Source organism: Xenopus tropicalis, chromosome 6 (assembly GCF_000004195.4).
Source record: "Xenopus tropicalis strain Nigerian chromosome 6, UCB_Xtro_10.0, whole genome shotgun sequence".
In the NCBI taxonomy this organism is placed as follows: Eukaryota; Metazoa; Chordata; class Amphibia; order Anura; family Pipidae; genus Xenopus; species Xenopus tropicalis.
Genome location: NC_030682.2, coordinates 56,879,412 through 56,895,569, shown reverse-complemented (window position 1 = coordinate 56,895,569; position 16,158 = coordinate 56,879,412). Strand labels below are relative to the sequence as shown.

At 38.1% G+C, this 16,158-nt stretch overlaps 1 protein-coding gene across 1 annotated transcript in view; it reads right to left on the bottom strand.

Annotated features, from left to right (window-relative positions):
• Window positions 1-512: 512 nt before the first annotated feature.
• Window positions 513-16,158, bottom strand: part of egfr (epidermal growth factor receptor) — a 149,882-nt gene continuing 134,236 nt past the window's right edge. The window contains exons 19-28 of the mRNA XM_002939914.5: window positions 14,765-14,863; window positions 10,449-10,634; window positions 9,318-9,473; window positions 9,122-9,197; window positions 8,777-8,923; window positions 6,668-6,765; window positions 5,310-5,474; window positions 4,473-4,520; window positions 3,459-3,558; window positions 513-2,925 (exon numbers count right to left, since the gene is read on the bottom strand). Coding sequence (XP_002939960.3) covers window positions 2,555-2,925; window positions 3,459-3,558; window positions 4,473-4,520; window positions 5,310-5,474; window positions 6,668-6,765; window positions 8,777-8,923; window positions 9,122-9,197; window positions 9,318-9,473; window positions 10,449-10,634; window positions 14,765-14,863 — 1,446 coding nt within the window. The 3' untranslated portion in view covers window positions 513-2,554. The remainder of the gene's footprint in view (window positions 2,926-3,458; window positions 3,559-4,472; window positions 4,521-5,309; window positions 5,475-6,667; window positions 6,766-8,776; window positions 8,924-9,121; window positions 9,198-9,317; window positions 9,474-10,448; window positions 10,635-14,764; window positions 14,864-16,158) is intronic.

Sequence of the window (16,158 nt, the reverse complement as noted above, 5' to 3'; positions counted from 1 at the left end):
TATAGGCGGAGTACCTTTGTGACTCACTTCCCTTTAATAAAATGTGTTTGTTTCTTACACTAATGAGCCTGTGACTGTGCAGCGCAGGAAACATGTTAGGTGATTTTTAAAGTATATCCACATAATTAATGTACTCATTCTGTAGATTTTAATAACAACTCCCTATATGTAAATTGGTTGTAGTAACCCAGAAGCTACAGGCTGAAAGTAAAGCCACCATCTGTACTTGGTGAGTCCCATTCAACTAAACTGATCAAAAGGCTTGCAAAGGGGAAGTGCACCCTGAAGGGGGCTGATCGTCCTGGAGCCGGTACAACCAGACCCTGCCCAATGCCAGTTTTGTTTTCGAATTCTTAAATGAATGAATGTATTTTTTTTTAATGTAGACCGATTTCTTTTTGTTTAAATTAATTAAATAAATCAAATAATTTAGAACTGTGTACCTATGAATTCCTTGTGGGAAATGACACAATTCACACAGGGAAATCAAAAAGATATTAACACAACTTGCATACAGTTTGCCAGTGCACCTAGGGTATCTGTGTTTTATTCTTATATACACAGGCTAGTACTTATCACTGCGTGAATAATCTGACATATTGTGCTATGATCATGAAGATAAATTCCTGTAGTAGTCCCTGCTTCTCATTAGGACATATTAAACAGAGGGTGATTAATGCCTTTGCCAGCATTCAGCCTTTTGTGTACATTTATATGAACACGGACACACACAAAAAAAGAGATCAAATGAATACCCAATACTGCCAGTATGAAACCTCTATATAAATCCCATCACAATCTTATACAGCCAATGAGCTACATTATTCTTGGTTTAATTCTGAAAATATACAACATAAAATAATATCTCACATCTTTAATAAATGTTTTGATGTTTTTGATCCCATATAAAATAAGTGATGCATTAAAAGGTATTTCCTAAATGCATATATCCTTAGAACTTACTATTGTGCTAGTTGGTAAAGTACTAACCACACCATATAGCAGCTTTTCCATCATTTTAAGACATGTAACCAACAGATTATTTAAGTTTAACCAATATGTTTGTACTGGGAATGAGTGATGATGTGCCCAGGTTTACTTTTTTGATTTAATAAACATGATCACATCAATACTGGGGGATTTTTCTATTAAAGCCTTAAAATACTAACATGGTTAAAGTGCAGACAAGAAATATTGCCTTTTATTATGTATAGTCTGAGAGTTGGATATAATCTGGTTTCATTACATATTAGCAGTTAGGCCAAGCTGGGCACGGTTCTGTAAAACAAAATTGTTACTAGATGTTTTGCATAATGAAACAAAACATAATTTAAATTTCCAGTAATCATGATTTAAAAAAATTTCTGTAGATTTAGGCCATGGCACAACTGGTGTATTCTCCGGCCAATGGAGAACATCTTGATCATGGTTGTGCAGCCTGCCATTTACTTAACTGTCCATTTTTCGTCCAAAATCTGCTGCTGACAGGTGCAATCATTGTAAGCAATGACAGACTGCATGACCATATTCTGCTGCTTAGAAGAAAGGCCATTTATTTGTGAAGACAATTGCTACTGCAAGCAGTATCTGTCTTGTTGTTTACATTCTCTGCTTGTTTTGACTCCTGAAAAAATATATCTGAAGCCAAGTGATTAACAGATCTGAAGAGCTAAGTGTACATACAGAGAACAGATAAACAAACACTGCTTTCAATTGCAGTTACATTTGCAAATAACTTTGAAACCACTGATATTTATTCATTAATGTATATTAGAAAGCTGCTTATGCATTTTGCCACTATGCAAAACACAGATTCTGAGTGGACATTTTAATGATTCTGGACACTTATAATGACTCTGTACAAACTCAAACAGACATCTGAAAAACATACATGCATCTTGACGAAGCAAGGCCAAGGTTCCCCAAATGGCAGTGGCTGATGAGGGTCTTATAATTCTTCAACAGCTGAAGGAATGTGGATTAACCAGAGATAAAGCCAAGCTTATTATTTTCTTTGCGTATAACAGACAATATCTAGTATTTTCATATGTCCAATGATCAAATTTCCAAGTTTCTGTCTGTTATCGTCTGAAATGTCATTGGAAATTTTCAGATATCACAATTGTTCTTCCAAGTGTTGCCACCAAAACATGCTCCTCTGTGTGCTGACAGTTTTGCTATTAAAAATGAATCTTGCCAAAATGTGATCCAATACTCACAAAAAGGTGCTATAATTGCTATACGTTATAAAAAAAAAAAAAAAAAAAAAAAAGAAATTGAATGTTTTTTGGTACAGAATAAAAAAAAATATTTATATTTATATATAATTTCTATATAAAAGGTTTGCTGAAGCAACACTGAAGAAAACATTTGCCACTTCCAAGTTACTGTTCCACTATTTATCCATAATGTGCCTCCAATGTCCTGGCCCAAGTATACAAGTACTGTACATAAGTCAGTGGGTTCTAGTGCTATTCACATACTTGCAAAGGCCAAAGAAACCCATCTGAGTTCCCAAACAAGAGGGTGACAGTAATGTTATCTGTCCTTGTGGTCATGCTGAAGCTTCAATATAATCGCTCACAGGTGCCAACCCCAAGTATTCAGGGTTTTGCGCTGCAGGAATTTTAAAATGTCCATTGGTTTTAGGTTCTTTTGGAAAGAAGTCCTGTTGATAGTCAGGGTTATCCAGGTTAATCTGAAGGTTAGCCTTTTGGTCCCAGATGGAGGAATAGTCAAAGTCAGTTTTGGGTACAAGGGTATGGCCTGTGTTCAGATACTCTGGGTTATTAAGGCCATTGCTGTGAGAATTCTGGTAAAGGTTCTCTTTAGGAGACACAGTATTCCCCAGTGGAACCAAATTTTGATATACTGCATTTGTCTGTGTCTCCACAATTGGTTTTGGAACCATCTGATTCACATATTCTGAAAAAGATTGAAAACATATAAAATTATTTCCATTAGAATTGGTTTATTGTTCCTTTGAAAAAGATTCTCTTGTACCTGTAGCCACAGGTATGAAAGCCTGCGTCAGTATTAACCCCCACCAATCCAAAGAAGACAATAATCAAAAATAACAATAAAAATATATAATTTGACACTGTTCATTATTATACTTACAGCAGGAATGTTAATTTGGGAATACCCAAAATTGCTGTACAAAACATACCCTTAATAATATGACATTTATAAGTAATAATCTTAATAATAAGATTATAATATAATAATATTTTTGATCTCTAGGACCTAAAAAATAAATGTCCTACTGGGCTGACCACACATCATGACAGCACATAGTCCAGCCTTAAAGATTTGTTAGACTGTTGTAAGTAAAAGCATGAGGCTGTTGCCATACAGAGATGCAGAGGTTCAGTTTCCCTATGAGCACTCAGAAAATGACCCTGATGTGAACACATAAAGGCTGAAATGTTTTTCTCTATTCTGTAATAAATACCAACCTGGCACAGGCAGGAACTCATCATCAATGCTGTCTTCCAAAATGACTGTTGGATCTGTGCTGTATCTTTGTACAAAGCTGTCTTCTCTAACAGGTGGTCCCTACAGAACATTTTAAAATAGGAGAAAAGAAATACTGATATATTTCTCTATGAATATTAGATATTAACCATTGTCATCATAATGGCCTTATAAACAGCAGTTCTTAAAATGTCTATATAATACATTATTTCCTAGTTATTATTGCAGTTATGGCTAAACTGTATCACTTCCAACAACAGTATTTTGTGTGGGTCATTCAGTTCTTCTGTGGTTGAAAGGAACAATTCAGTGTAAAAAATAGATAGACTGCGCAAAATAAAAAATGTTTTCAATATAGTTAGTGGCCAGATGTCTAACATAATAGCCAGATCACTACTTCCTCCTGTACAGCTCTCTGAGCTGTTAGCAGTCAGTAACCAATCAGTGACTTGAGAGTGACTAAGAGGTTAGAGAGCTAAAAGCAAGAAGTAGTGTTCTGGCTATTATGTTAGGCATCTGCCCACTCCAGCCTTTATAGATTACATGTTTGCCTAACTAACTATATTAGAAATATTTTTTTTTTGCACAGCCTATCTATTTTACCCAGTTTCTTTAAGAGTGAGCAACCAGAGATAATACATGATGAAGACAAGACAAACACTGTGTAGATAATTATAGTTTTATAATACAGTCATACTTAAAGGTTTTGAGTGAAATGCTACACATTGTTATAGGATTTCTACAAATAGGAGCCTAAACATATAAAAATAAAGACAGACCCAGTGGCTGCTTTGGGGGGGGGGGGTCACTGAACTGCTGCTTACTTACAGAACATGTGTAGAAAACAGATCATATTAAACAAGCTTTTGAGATTGGGGTAATGCTTATAACTAAATATTAGACCTAAAAAATGTTTACATTTTCTTATGTCCACCAACATGATTAATAAAAACCAATCTGGCCCCATACCAAAGAAGCCGATAGAGAAAACATACCCCATTTCGCATGGTACAGATGACAGGTGAGTTGTTGCTAGTAGAACTCTAAAATGACAGAGCAATAAAATCACTTAAAATGATACTGACAAGAAAATAATACTTTTCAAAATATGAACGTACATATAGGGGCTGATTTACTAACCCACGAATCCGACCCGAATTGGAAAAGTTCCGACTTGAAAACGAACATTTTGCGACTTTTTCGTATGTTTTGCGATTTTTTCGGATTCTGTACGAATTTTTCGTTACCAATACGATTTTTGCGTAAAAACGCGAGTTTTTCGTATCCATTACGAAAGTTGCGTAAAAAGTTGCGCATTTTGCGTAGCGTTAAAACTTACGCGAAAAGTTGCGCATTTTTCGTAGCGTTAAAACTTAACGCTACGAAAAATGCGCAACTTTTCGCGTAAGTTTTAACGCTACGCAAAATGCGCAACTTTTTACGCAACTTTCGTAAAGGATAGGAAAACTCGCGTTTTTACGCAAAAATCGTATTGGATCCGAAAAATTCGTAAAGAATCCGAAAAAATCGCAAAACATACGAAAAAATCGCAAAGTACCGATCATTATGAAAAAAACGCAATCGGACTCCATTCGACCCGTTCGTGGGTAAGTAAATCAGCCCCATAAAGTTACCTAAAGGTCATGTTGATAGTTTTTGCTGAGAGGGCTGCTTTTGTTAGTAATTGTTACTTGTTACCTGACTGTTTTTCCAACCTGACTGTCCCTTCTCAGCCTGTCAGTTATAGCTTCTAATGCTAACAGCCTACTGCTGCACAAATATGGCAGCCCCCTCATAGAGGAACATGGGGGATCAGATAAAAGTGAAATTACCATAGTGCTCAGTAAAGGTGTTCTTGAATTAGAGGGACTTGTGAAGAATCCTTGATGTGGCAACAGATACTCTTCAGCATCAACAATGTCACCCAGACCCTCTTGAACCAATGCAGGATGGATCTTGGATTCAACAGGACTAGGCAAATGCATTCTATCATCCCCCTGTCAAATGAAACAAAAAAATGTTAGCTATCACCCCCTAATTATCTCGATGGGTAAGAAAGATAAGAAAGATAATTTTCCTGTTTTACAGGTATATATAAATAAACATAATACGGGTATGGGACCCATTATCCAAAATCCCTTATCCAGAAGGCTCTGAATTACAAAAGGCCCATATTTTATAGACACTGTTTTAATCAAATAATTCACATTTTAAAAAATGATTTCTGTTTTCTCTCTAATAATAAAACATTACTTTGTACTTGATCCCAACTTAGATATAAGTAATTCTTATTGAAGGCAAAACAATTCTGTTGGGTTTAGTTAACGTTTAAATAATTTTTAGTAGACAAAGTATGAAGATCCAAATAAGGAAAGACCCCTGTACATTCTGGATAACAGGTCCCATACCTCAATATAAAAAAGAACTTGTCAGTACAGGGGATTCAAAGAAAGAGATGACAACTATGGGGTGTATGCCCCTCTCTAACAGGGTGCTGTGTATGAGGAATAGGCAATTAGAAAAGCTCAAAATGTATTTGAAACTTACAACTGTCCCTCTTTCCTGACAATGTTGTGGCACCAGCAAAGATAAATAAAAAGAGCCAATAAGTATTGACAATGTTAGGTTTACTTACAGTATGTTAGCATTTGTAGAACTATATATTTTTTAATTCAGGTTAACTTATGACTAGAACTTGGACATGGCTAGGAAATGGGATCCTTCCCCCTTTAAAGGGACTATTCACCCTTAAATTAACTTGTAGACATTTAACTTGTTTACATTTGTTCTTCATTTTTTATGATTTGTGGTTTTTTTTTAATTATTTAGCTTTTTGTTCAACAGCATTCCAGTTTTGAATTTAAGCAGCTATCTGGATACTAGGGTCCATATTACCCTAGTAACCAGGCAGTGGTTTGAATGAGAAAATGGAATATGAATGGGAAAGGGTTTGAACAGAAAGATAAGTAATACAAATTAACAATTGCGGCCTCAAAGAGATAAATAGTTTTTTGACTGCCAGGGTCAGTGACCCTTATTTGAAAGCTGGAAAGAGTCAGAAGAGGAAAGCAAATAATTTAAAAACTAAAAATATAAAACATTAGGACCAATTGAAAAGTTGCTCAGAATTGGCAATTCTAAACAAAAGTTAACTTAAAAGTGAACCAACCCTTTAAATAATACACTTTACCTGTATGACCAAGTAGCGGGTTGGGTCACGAGCCATTTTGGTAAATTCAGCGCTCAGTTCCCGGAACTTTGGGCGACTCTCTGCATCAATCATCCAGCCTAAAAACAAGTAGAACAGATTTTTTTGCAATGCTATCTTAGGGAATTTAAGTAGGGAGGGTCTGAGCTGTATAATGCAATCTATTTTATGAATTTCTAAAAAAGGTACATTCCATAAAATTGTCTTGAGGGCAGAATGTAGATCTAGAGCTATGTTTCCTGCTGTGGAATTCTGCACAAGTCAGCGATAGCATGCTATTGTAATGTGTTCCTGCTGTTTCCTATTGATGGGAAGCATTTATAAACAAGTCTAAGGGGCTGATCTACTAATCCACGAATCCGAATGGGAAAAATTCCGATTGGAAAATGACTTTACGTTACGACTTTTTCGTAAATTGTCGCAACTTTTTCATAGCTGTTACGACTTGCACGAATTGTCGCGACTTTTTCGTAGCCGTTACGATTTGCTCGTATCTTGTCGCAACTTTTTCGTATTGAGCGCTTGTAAACTGTGGGCAAAACTTTCAGACTTAGCATGATTTTGGAAGCCTCCCATAGGACTCAAAGGCATTCTGCAGCTCCAACCTGGCCCAAGGAAAGTCACGATACCGAAGCTTGAATGAATCCGAAACTTTTGTACTCAGCGCGATGGCTACGAAAAAGTCGCGACAATTCGCGCAAGTCGTAACGCTACGAAAAAGTTGCGACAATTTACGAAAAAGTCGTAACGGCTACGAAAAAGTCGCGACAATTTCCGAAAAAAACCCGCAAAATACCGATCATTGCGCAAAAAATGCATTCGGGCGCTTTTCGGACGTTTGTGGATTAGTAAATGTGCCCCTAAAAGTAACTCAGATGACCACATGAATATATGACATTGGAATGGAATAATCATCCAGAAGGGAAAAGGTAAGGACAGGCTTGAATCAGAGAATTCATATTTACTGGTAAAATATCCTCTGTCATTGGTCTATATCAGTGCTGTCCAACTTCTACGGTGCCAAGGGCCGGAATTTCTCTAGCATGCATGGTGGAGGGCCGCTAATGGAAGCCAGTTTTGACCACTCCCCTTTTTGAAACCACACCCACTTCAAACCACACCTATTTTATCACAATGGTGGTAGCACAGCAAAATCCCAAATGCTTGGTCCTTACTGTGGGGATATCAACCATCATTCATATGTGAAAGAATTATGTCATATTAAGATATACCCTTAAATTCCATATGCCTCCTCCTCCCCTGTGGATAGCAGAGCAACCCCCAGTACATAATTACACACCTTAGGGACCATTTAATGGCTATTTCCAACTGCTAACAAACTCCCACAACAAACCCCTGCCAGGTTCACCTCCCACAAGCAGCATAGGGCAAGCAGAGTATGGCACACACAGGCAGCACTCTGCCTGTCCTATGCTGTCTGTGTGTGCCATACTCTGCCTGTCCTACCCTGCCTGTGTGTGCCATAATCTGCCTTCCCTAAGCTGCCTCTGTGTGCCATACTCTGCCTGCCCTACCCTGCCTGTGTGTGCCATACTCTGCCTGCCCTACCCTGACTGTGTGTGCCATACTCTGCCTGTCCTACCCTTCCTGTGTGTGCCATACTCTGCCTGCCCTACCCTTCCTGTGTGTGCCATTCCCTCCCTGACCTATGCTGCCTGTGTGTGCCATACTCTACCTGCCCTATGCTGGCTGTATGTGCCATATTCTGCCTACAGTACCTGTCTGAGGTGTGAAGAAGTGAACAATGGGAGTGATTATAGCCTGAGCCTGAGGTGTGAACACTGCAGGGGGTGAACAATGTAGGTATTAAAAGGTGTGAAAAACACAGGGAATTAAATTTTTAAACAATACAGAGGGATTACAGCCTGAATCTGAGGTGAGAACCATGCAGGGGGCCAGTTAATCTCAGTACTGATACCATTTAAAGCTTACACAAAGGTAAGCTATCAAAGCAGCCAGACAGGTGGGGGGCCACACAGAGGGGGGTCGCGGGCCGCCAGTTGGACAGCACTGGTCTATATGAATATGCATGTACCTATATCAATCCATAACTGCCCATTATCAACTCACATTTCACCATAATCATATAGACATCAATGGTGCAGATTGGAGGCTGTGGAAGACGCTCCCCTTTTTCTAAAATATTTGAGATTTCACTGGCTGGAATTCCATCATAGGGCTTCAAACCGAATGTCATTAATTCCCAAACTGTGACCCCTGGGGATATACAAAAAAAAAACATTATTAACAATTTATAGCTGTATATTAGAATGCAATTTCACAATCCTGCCTTTTACACAAAAATGTATTAATTTGCATTCTTTAAATAGCATATTATGCAAGATTTATATACAATTGTCTGGAAATGTAAACAAATACTTTTTTTGGTGGCAGAATGTTTGTGTGAATGCTTACCATAACTCCAAACATCACTTTGATGGGTGTAGGTTCTGTGCAAGATGGACTCTAATGCCATCCACTTGATAGGCACCTAAGGATCCAATACATATGGTGAGTTTATGTCTTCAGGAAAGTGAAATGTAAATGATGAGCATTTTCCTGAAGTCTTGAGGGTGCTAAAGATCTTACTAGATTTTATAGTACAACTTACTTTGCCCCCTTCTGCATGATACGCTTTCTCATCTGCTCCCAGAAGCTTTGCTAGCCCAAAATCTGTGATTTTGACATGCTGTGGGCCTTTAACTAGAACATTCCTGGCAGCTAAATCACGATGCACCAAACGTCTTTCTTCAAGATAATTCATTCCCTAAAAGAGAGAAATTCTATTATATCAGGTTCATTTATTCCCTTACACTATAATTTAAAGTCTGTTTTGGCACATAACAATTCCATGTTACAAATGAAATTAACTGATATTATTCAGGTGTACTTTTTTATATTATCTTGACACCATAGGGCAGATAGTATGTTAAAAATAAAACCCTCTTCTTAAACCTACAGCTATTGCTTATTCTGTTGGTCCTCAGGCCACTGCATCCCCCATTTCAGCCCAGCAATGCTATCACAACAAATGGTTCCACTTCCTTCCTTTTATCAACACCCTTTCCATGGCCCACTTTGATTTGATCAGGACATATAATAATTGCTGCTTTCTATTTCTGTCACGTTAATAGGGGGCACTAGGATTGTTTAAACTGAAGTACGAATTTATACATAGAGCAGCAGAGAGTTATGGGGAAGAGGTCATTGCATTAGTTTCATTGGGTTTCTCTGGCAAGTCACTGAGGAAGAACAACCGTGACAACTTGTCAAGACAACGGTTTGTGACCCCAGTAAGCATGCATATGCTCAAGCCCAGTCAGTTAACCCCAGTGCTATTCCACTAGCTGTACTTTAGATAGTTTTGTCATTAATGGGGGCTAGAACAGCAGGCCTATCACACAGGTATGTGTAATAAAAACTGTATTTACCAAGGGTTTTAGTTGTTCTTTGATATGCCTGAATACATATTGATTGTGTATATCTCTATTATTTTTTTAGGATTAGTAAATGTTGCCAATTTGACCATGTCTCTAGCTACCCAGTCTTTGCCTTGTTCCACCCAGACCCTGCCCTTTTCCCAGGATACCCAGTATATTTTAACCCCAAAAATATGTGGCTGTAAAAAGAGATGGTAGAGAAGTATCACATCTATATAATCTATCCACTAGACACCTATTTCTTGACCTAAGTATAAAAAAAGCACAGTAAATAAATTATCTGAAGAACATGAGATGGTTACCTTGGCAATCTGCACACACCAGTTGAGAAGATGTTGTGACCCAATGTTGTCTTTGTTATCTCGAACATAGTCGAGGAGGCAACCAAATGGCATTAACTGGGTGATCAGCTGGACAGTGGAGGTCAGGCAGATTCCTAGCAAACGGCAAACATAGGGATTCTCCACGCTGGCCATGACGTATGCTTCCTAGAACACAATATGTAAAAACATCAGACAGTACAGTTATAGAACAGCTAATTGTTTATTGCTAGAGCATGGATCTCATGTCAGCCATGGAACAGGCAGATTAAGATTGGTCTTCAATTCTGATGCTATTTGTGCTGGTGTGAATGTAAAGAACTAAAGTGTATAAAGCTAATTTCTACTGTCATCTGGCAACTGTCCTATAGGAAGCAGCACTGCTGATATATTAGTAATTGTTCTGCAGCCGTACATTGTTTGCATAACATGGCGACATCTGCGCAGCTCCAGGCAGGACTGGCACCAACATACATTCCTCTGTGAAGCCTTCCAACTCCCTCCCTCTTTATTCTGCTAAGCACACTCAGTCTGCAGTATAGTCCTTCAGTTAATGGAGATAAAAACCTTTGTATTATGGAAAATGAGTTCCCTAGCTATAAAAAAAAACTAAAATTTGTCCCAGAACCCGTTAAAAACCATTTTCATAACCCTATATACTGTTCCTCAGCATAATTTGATATATTAAGTTTTATGCACAGCTACCTACACACTGCCTGCACAGTAAAAGTTCCATTACTGTCATTATTAATACCTAGTTGCTTAATCATAGTGTATTTATTACTTTAAAATTTTGTACATTATAGAAAGTTGTAACATTCAGCTTGCCATATTTAGGTTTTAGCATAAGCCAAATAAATATTGACCATCTGGCCAAACACAGGCTAATAAAAAATACAGGGTTCCCCCTCTATAGGGCACTTCATAAAGTCTGATATATTTCAAGCAGGTTGGAAATCCTATTGGGAAAGGGCTGCATCAGTGTATTGATGTGGTTCATGTCTGATGGGCTGTATAATGTGATCATTGATCACCAACCAAATCAACTACCAGCACATGGGTGGTCAAATTAACAAAGATCTACTTGTTTGTTGGCCTTACCAAATGAGCAGATGGCTAGCTTTAGACACCTACACTGTACAGACCTATGAACCCTATGGAAATTTGCATCTGTACTCCCCCAGCATTATTTGTGAGAAAAGGCAGCTTCCCATGGCAGTACTCAGCATATAGCCCACTGCCCTGCAGGGCCCCTTATTATTTACTCCACTGTATAAAGGGAGAGTTAAATGACTGCCTTTAGCTCTGAAGAACTAAAGAGGTGAGATCAAGTGTAAAGACGTTAATATTCACAATTCTGAAATGGCTATTGCATGAAGGTGTAGGATGCACATCAAACACTGTTATTTGGTAATAATGTAACTGAAACAGATTACCTATCCATATGTGGTAACAAATGATAATTTGTGGTGGCAATAAGCTAGTGTTAGAACATAATTGTGCTCCTGCATGTTTCCCAGCAATGAGTTGCAGTTTTTGAGCTCAGTGCCTCTCAGCCCAGTGGACCAGGACCCTCTGCAAAAAAATCTTTGAAGGGGCCCAGTGCAGAGTAGCAAACTCTACCAACCCCTGACCCCCTTCTGTCCACTCGCTCTCTCTTGTCCCCCGGCCTGCTCGCATATAGTTCCCCGACCGATCTCCTATATAAGAGTGGGCGGGGAGTGGGGATTTTTATGCAAGCAGGCCAGGGATGTGAGAGAGAGCAGGTGGAAGAGGGGCATGCAACAACAGAGGAAGCAGATCCCAGGGTCTGGGACCCCCTGTTACCTGCCCCCCCTGCAACCACTGGGTCTGCTTCCTCTATTGCTGTATGCCCCCCCCCCTTCCACCTGTGCTCTCTCTCTCACGCCACTGCCTCAGCCCTTCCTACTTTCTGTTCCCAATGAAAAAGCTGCTGCGTCAACTGACTCCTGACCAGGCAGAAGCTCCAGAGTTCCCTTTGCGCCCAGTTTCAATAGGCACAGCACACGTGCACCTAAAAGAATCAGGTGAATCAGAAGAACCGCCCCCTTGTAACCACAGTGACACTGGAATTCTGGGAAACAGCAACGCATTGAGGGAAATAACTTGGCAATAGATGGAAATGAGCCTGTAAAACTTTTTGCAGTAAATTTGACAGGTCATTCAAAATATTTACTTTTTTATATAAAAATCTCTTTCTAACTTGAAGGGGTGTATGGAAGTATAGATTTGTAATGTTTTTTTCAAGTAAAACTGACCCCTGTGCCATCAGCCAAAAAGGCTTTGGTGACAGTCTGCTCTATGGTACTGAGGGGACCAAAAAGGATGCTGAGGGGTGGCTTTCTCTCTTTACTGGAGCCTTTGCAGCAAGGTTATTTTGCAGGTACCATGGAGTTTATTCTAAAGAATGCAGATTTTTTTATGGACTGTGTAAAAACAAAATGAATAAAAGTGAGCCTAAATAGCAGTACAAGACTGGCATGGTTACGCAAACAGAAACTGCTGAGCTGGTTTCTGGGGAATTGCTTGCTGGGAATAGAATATGGGAATGGCAGCCATTCCGTTCAACTGGCCCACAAACACAATAATTTTCAAGGCACTACGCTGTTTGCACACATGGCATTAATTAAAGGGGATGTAAAGGCAAATAATAATGTTGCATGTACTGCTTGTTAATTTAAAAAGAAACATCTTTGCAATGCACTTCAATCAGAAATTTTGTACCAATTCTGTACCGAAAGGATTCCTGTATGCAGCTTCAGGCAGGAGAGGAGACGAACAGGGAATTCAGCTGCACAGAATCGGATACTTTAAAGAAATTTCCTATTGAAGTACATTGCAAAGCTGCTTTCTATTTACTATCAGTGCACTTAGCATGAGAAGTGTAATGTACCAACCTAAACTAGAAAGGAGGGTGCAATATTTGTTTGGGGAGGCTGCCAACAGGAGAAATTCGTTGGATGAATATATATTACATATGATAATGTAATGTATATATAATGTACAGTATATATGATAATATAATATACAGTATAGCAGTTGAATTCTCTTTTGGGGAGGCTAAGACTCCCTAAATGTTCATTATTCCCTACCTATGGAACTAAAACAATGCAAAAAGGTAATTTCATTTTGACTGTATTATATTTTTCCTAATTAATACATTTTTCTTACACTATTAAACAGTGATTTTCATTGTTTGGAACTGTTTATCTTGGAGATTACAGAGGTACAACGTGATCTAAGAAAACTATGCTTGGCATTTGGCAACAATTTGCTGAAAAAGCCCATCCCTAAAACAGCCTATGGGGATTGTGGTTACAAGAGCTGTTTTACTTGTCATCTTACCAAACATTTGTGTAACTGCATTTCAATACACCTTCAGTATTTATGTACTGACACATAGGGACTTACTTACTTGTTGCCCCAGACCCCTAGAATTACTGGCACAAAAATGATGCCCATTACACAGAAGTGTTGAGCTCAGACAGTGGTGTCTGTGTGAGCCCCCCAACTTTTCAGTTGGTCTTCATTATTTATTTTGTACAGTTTTTGAATTATTTGACTTCTTATTCAAACTATTTTCAGCTTTGTAACGGGGGTCTCTGACCCCAGCAGCCACAAAACTATTGATCTGTGAAGCTACAGTTTTATTGTTACTTTATCTTACTTATCTTTCTATTCAGACCCTCTTCCATTCACAATTCAGTCTCTCATTGCAACTCTAACTTAGCAGGTCCCTGGTTGCTAAGGTTATTTGGACCCTAGCAACCGGATAACAGCTAAAATGTCAAACTGGAGAGTTTGCTGAACAAATAGTAAAATAATTAAAAAAAACACAAATAATTAAAAAATGAAGACCAATTATAAATTGTCTCAGAATGTCACTCTCTACATCATACTGAAAGTTAACTCAAATGTGAGCAAGCCCTTTAAGGGACACAGTGAAGCATATTTATAAAATAGTGATCTCTAAATTTCACAACACTTCTAGAAATCCCATAGAAATGAAAATAACGTGGGTGAATTTTTATGTATTAAGCTCTAAACTCAAATTTTGGTAAATCTGCCCCTTAGGGGGGCATTTACTATTGCTCAACTTTTTGATTTAGGTTTTTTGACACCAAAAACCCAATACTGATGCAGAAAAAAACACAATTAAAAATACACCATCTAAAACCTGTCAAGATCATGTAGAAAGCTGCGTTTTTTGTGCGACTAATTGAAAGAGTCGTGGTTTGCATGCTTCATCAAATAGGCTTCTTATGTAAAATACTCACATCTAGAATTTCTTTGTTGGCTTTAGGGGACGTGGCTTCTCGCAACTCCTTAATGGCAACTGGGATCTTGATGCCCTCCCCCTCAGGAATCCATAGCCCCTGATTAAATAAATTCATCATTACAATTAGTCACCCAATATTCAGCAAAACACAGAAGCACCTGCCTGACTTAGTTATAAATAGTGTGGCTTTCTGTGATAAAAGTCCCTCCCAAAGTCCCTGTAATCCTTCTAGCTCAGGGTGGATTTCCCTCAATTAAAGTGCTGCTGAAAATCCAAAGTAAATGATGCCCAAGCTTTTATTGTGCATTGCAGGTAATGTAACTGACACCCATATTGAAAATTAATACTAAGGTTTGTGTGCAAGGTGTACATTAGCTTTGAACGCTCAACCTTTACAGAAAATATAATATGACCATACAAAATATAACCCTTGAGTTAGCTGGGTGATATGACCTGGGTATATATAATATACACAAATGCAGATAAAACATATATAGCAGAGCTTGTAAAAAAAAAAGATGATGGTTTCTTTGTAGGCTGATGGTCCTTTCACATGCAATTCTGTAGATATAATTCAGTTATAGCAATGTAGCTGTGACTACTACAAGCTAGACATACACAAGCTGAATACAGCTGTAATATGGGTGTCAACCATTGTTACTGGAATAGCAGGGAAATGAAGAGGAAATAAAAACTACAACATAACATAAAACATAGTGCATCAAACCTCTCAACTTCACCTTGTTTGGTGAGATAGCCCTGAATTATGAACCCTAAAGTGCACATTTATAGGAACTTCACGTAGCGTGTAGTATGGGGCATATATCTATCAATATACATTTATAGAGAGTGAAAAAATGATATGACATCTCTAACCTTATAAAAACATTGAAACTTTAACTTATATGTGAAAGGTTTTCATTCTGTATTGCTTTATAGAGCCATGAATGGCATTTGTTCCCTGTGTGTGTAACTAATACCACTGTATTCTACACAATTTAATTCTTATCTGCCGTGTAAACCTCTGTCTTATTTCCATCTTGAGTGACTGTCCCTACAGCTACATAGCACAGTATTTATATCATCTATAGCAGAATTCCTGGGGCAAAAACACAATTTTTACTACATGGTAATATATACAGGTATAGGACCCATTTTTCAGAATGCTCAGGGCCAAGGGTATTCCGGATAAGGGGTCTTTCCATAATTTGGATCTCCATACCTTAAAGAATCAATAAAACATTAATTGAACCCTATGGGATTATTTTGCATCCAAATTATTTATATTTTAGTTGGGATCAATTACAAGGTCCTGTTTTATTATTACAGAGAAAAAGGAAATCAGTTTTAAAATTATGAATTATTTGATTAAAATGGAGTCTATGGGAGACG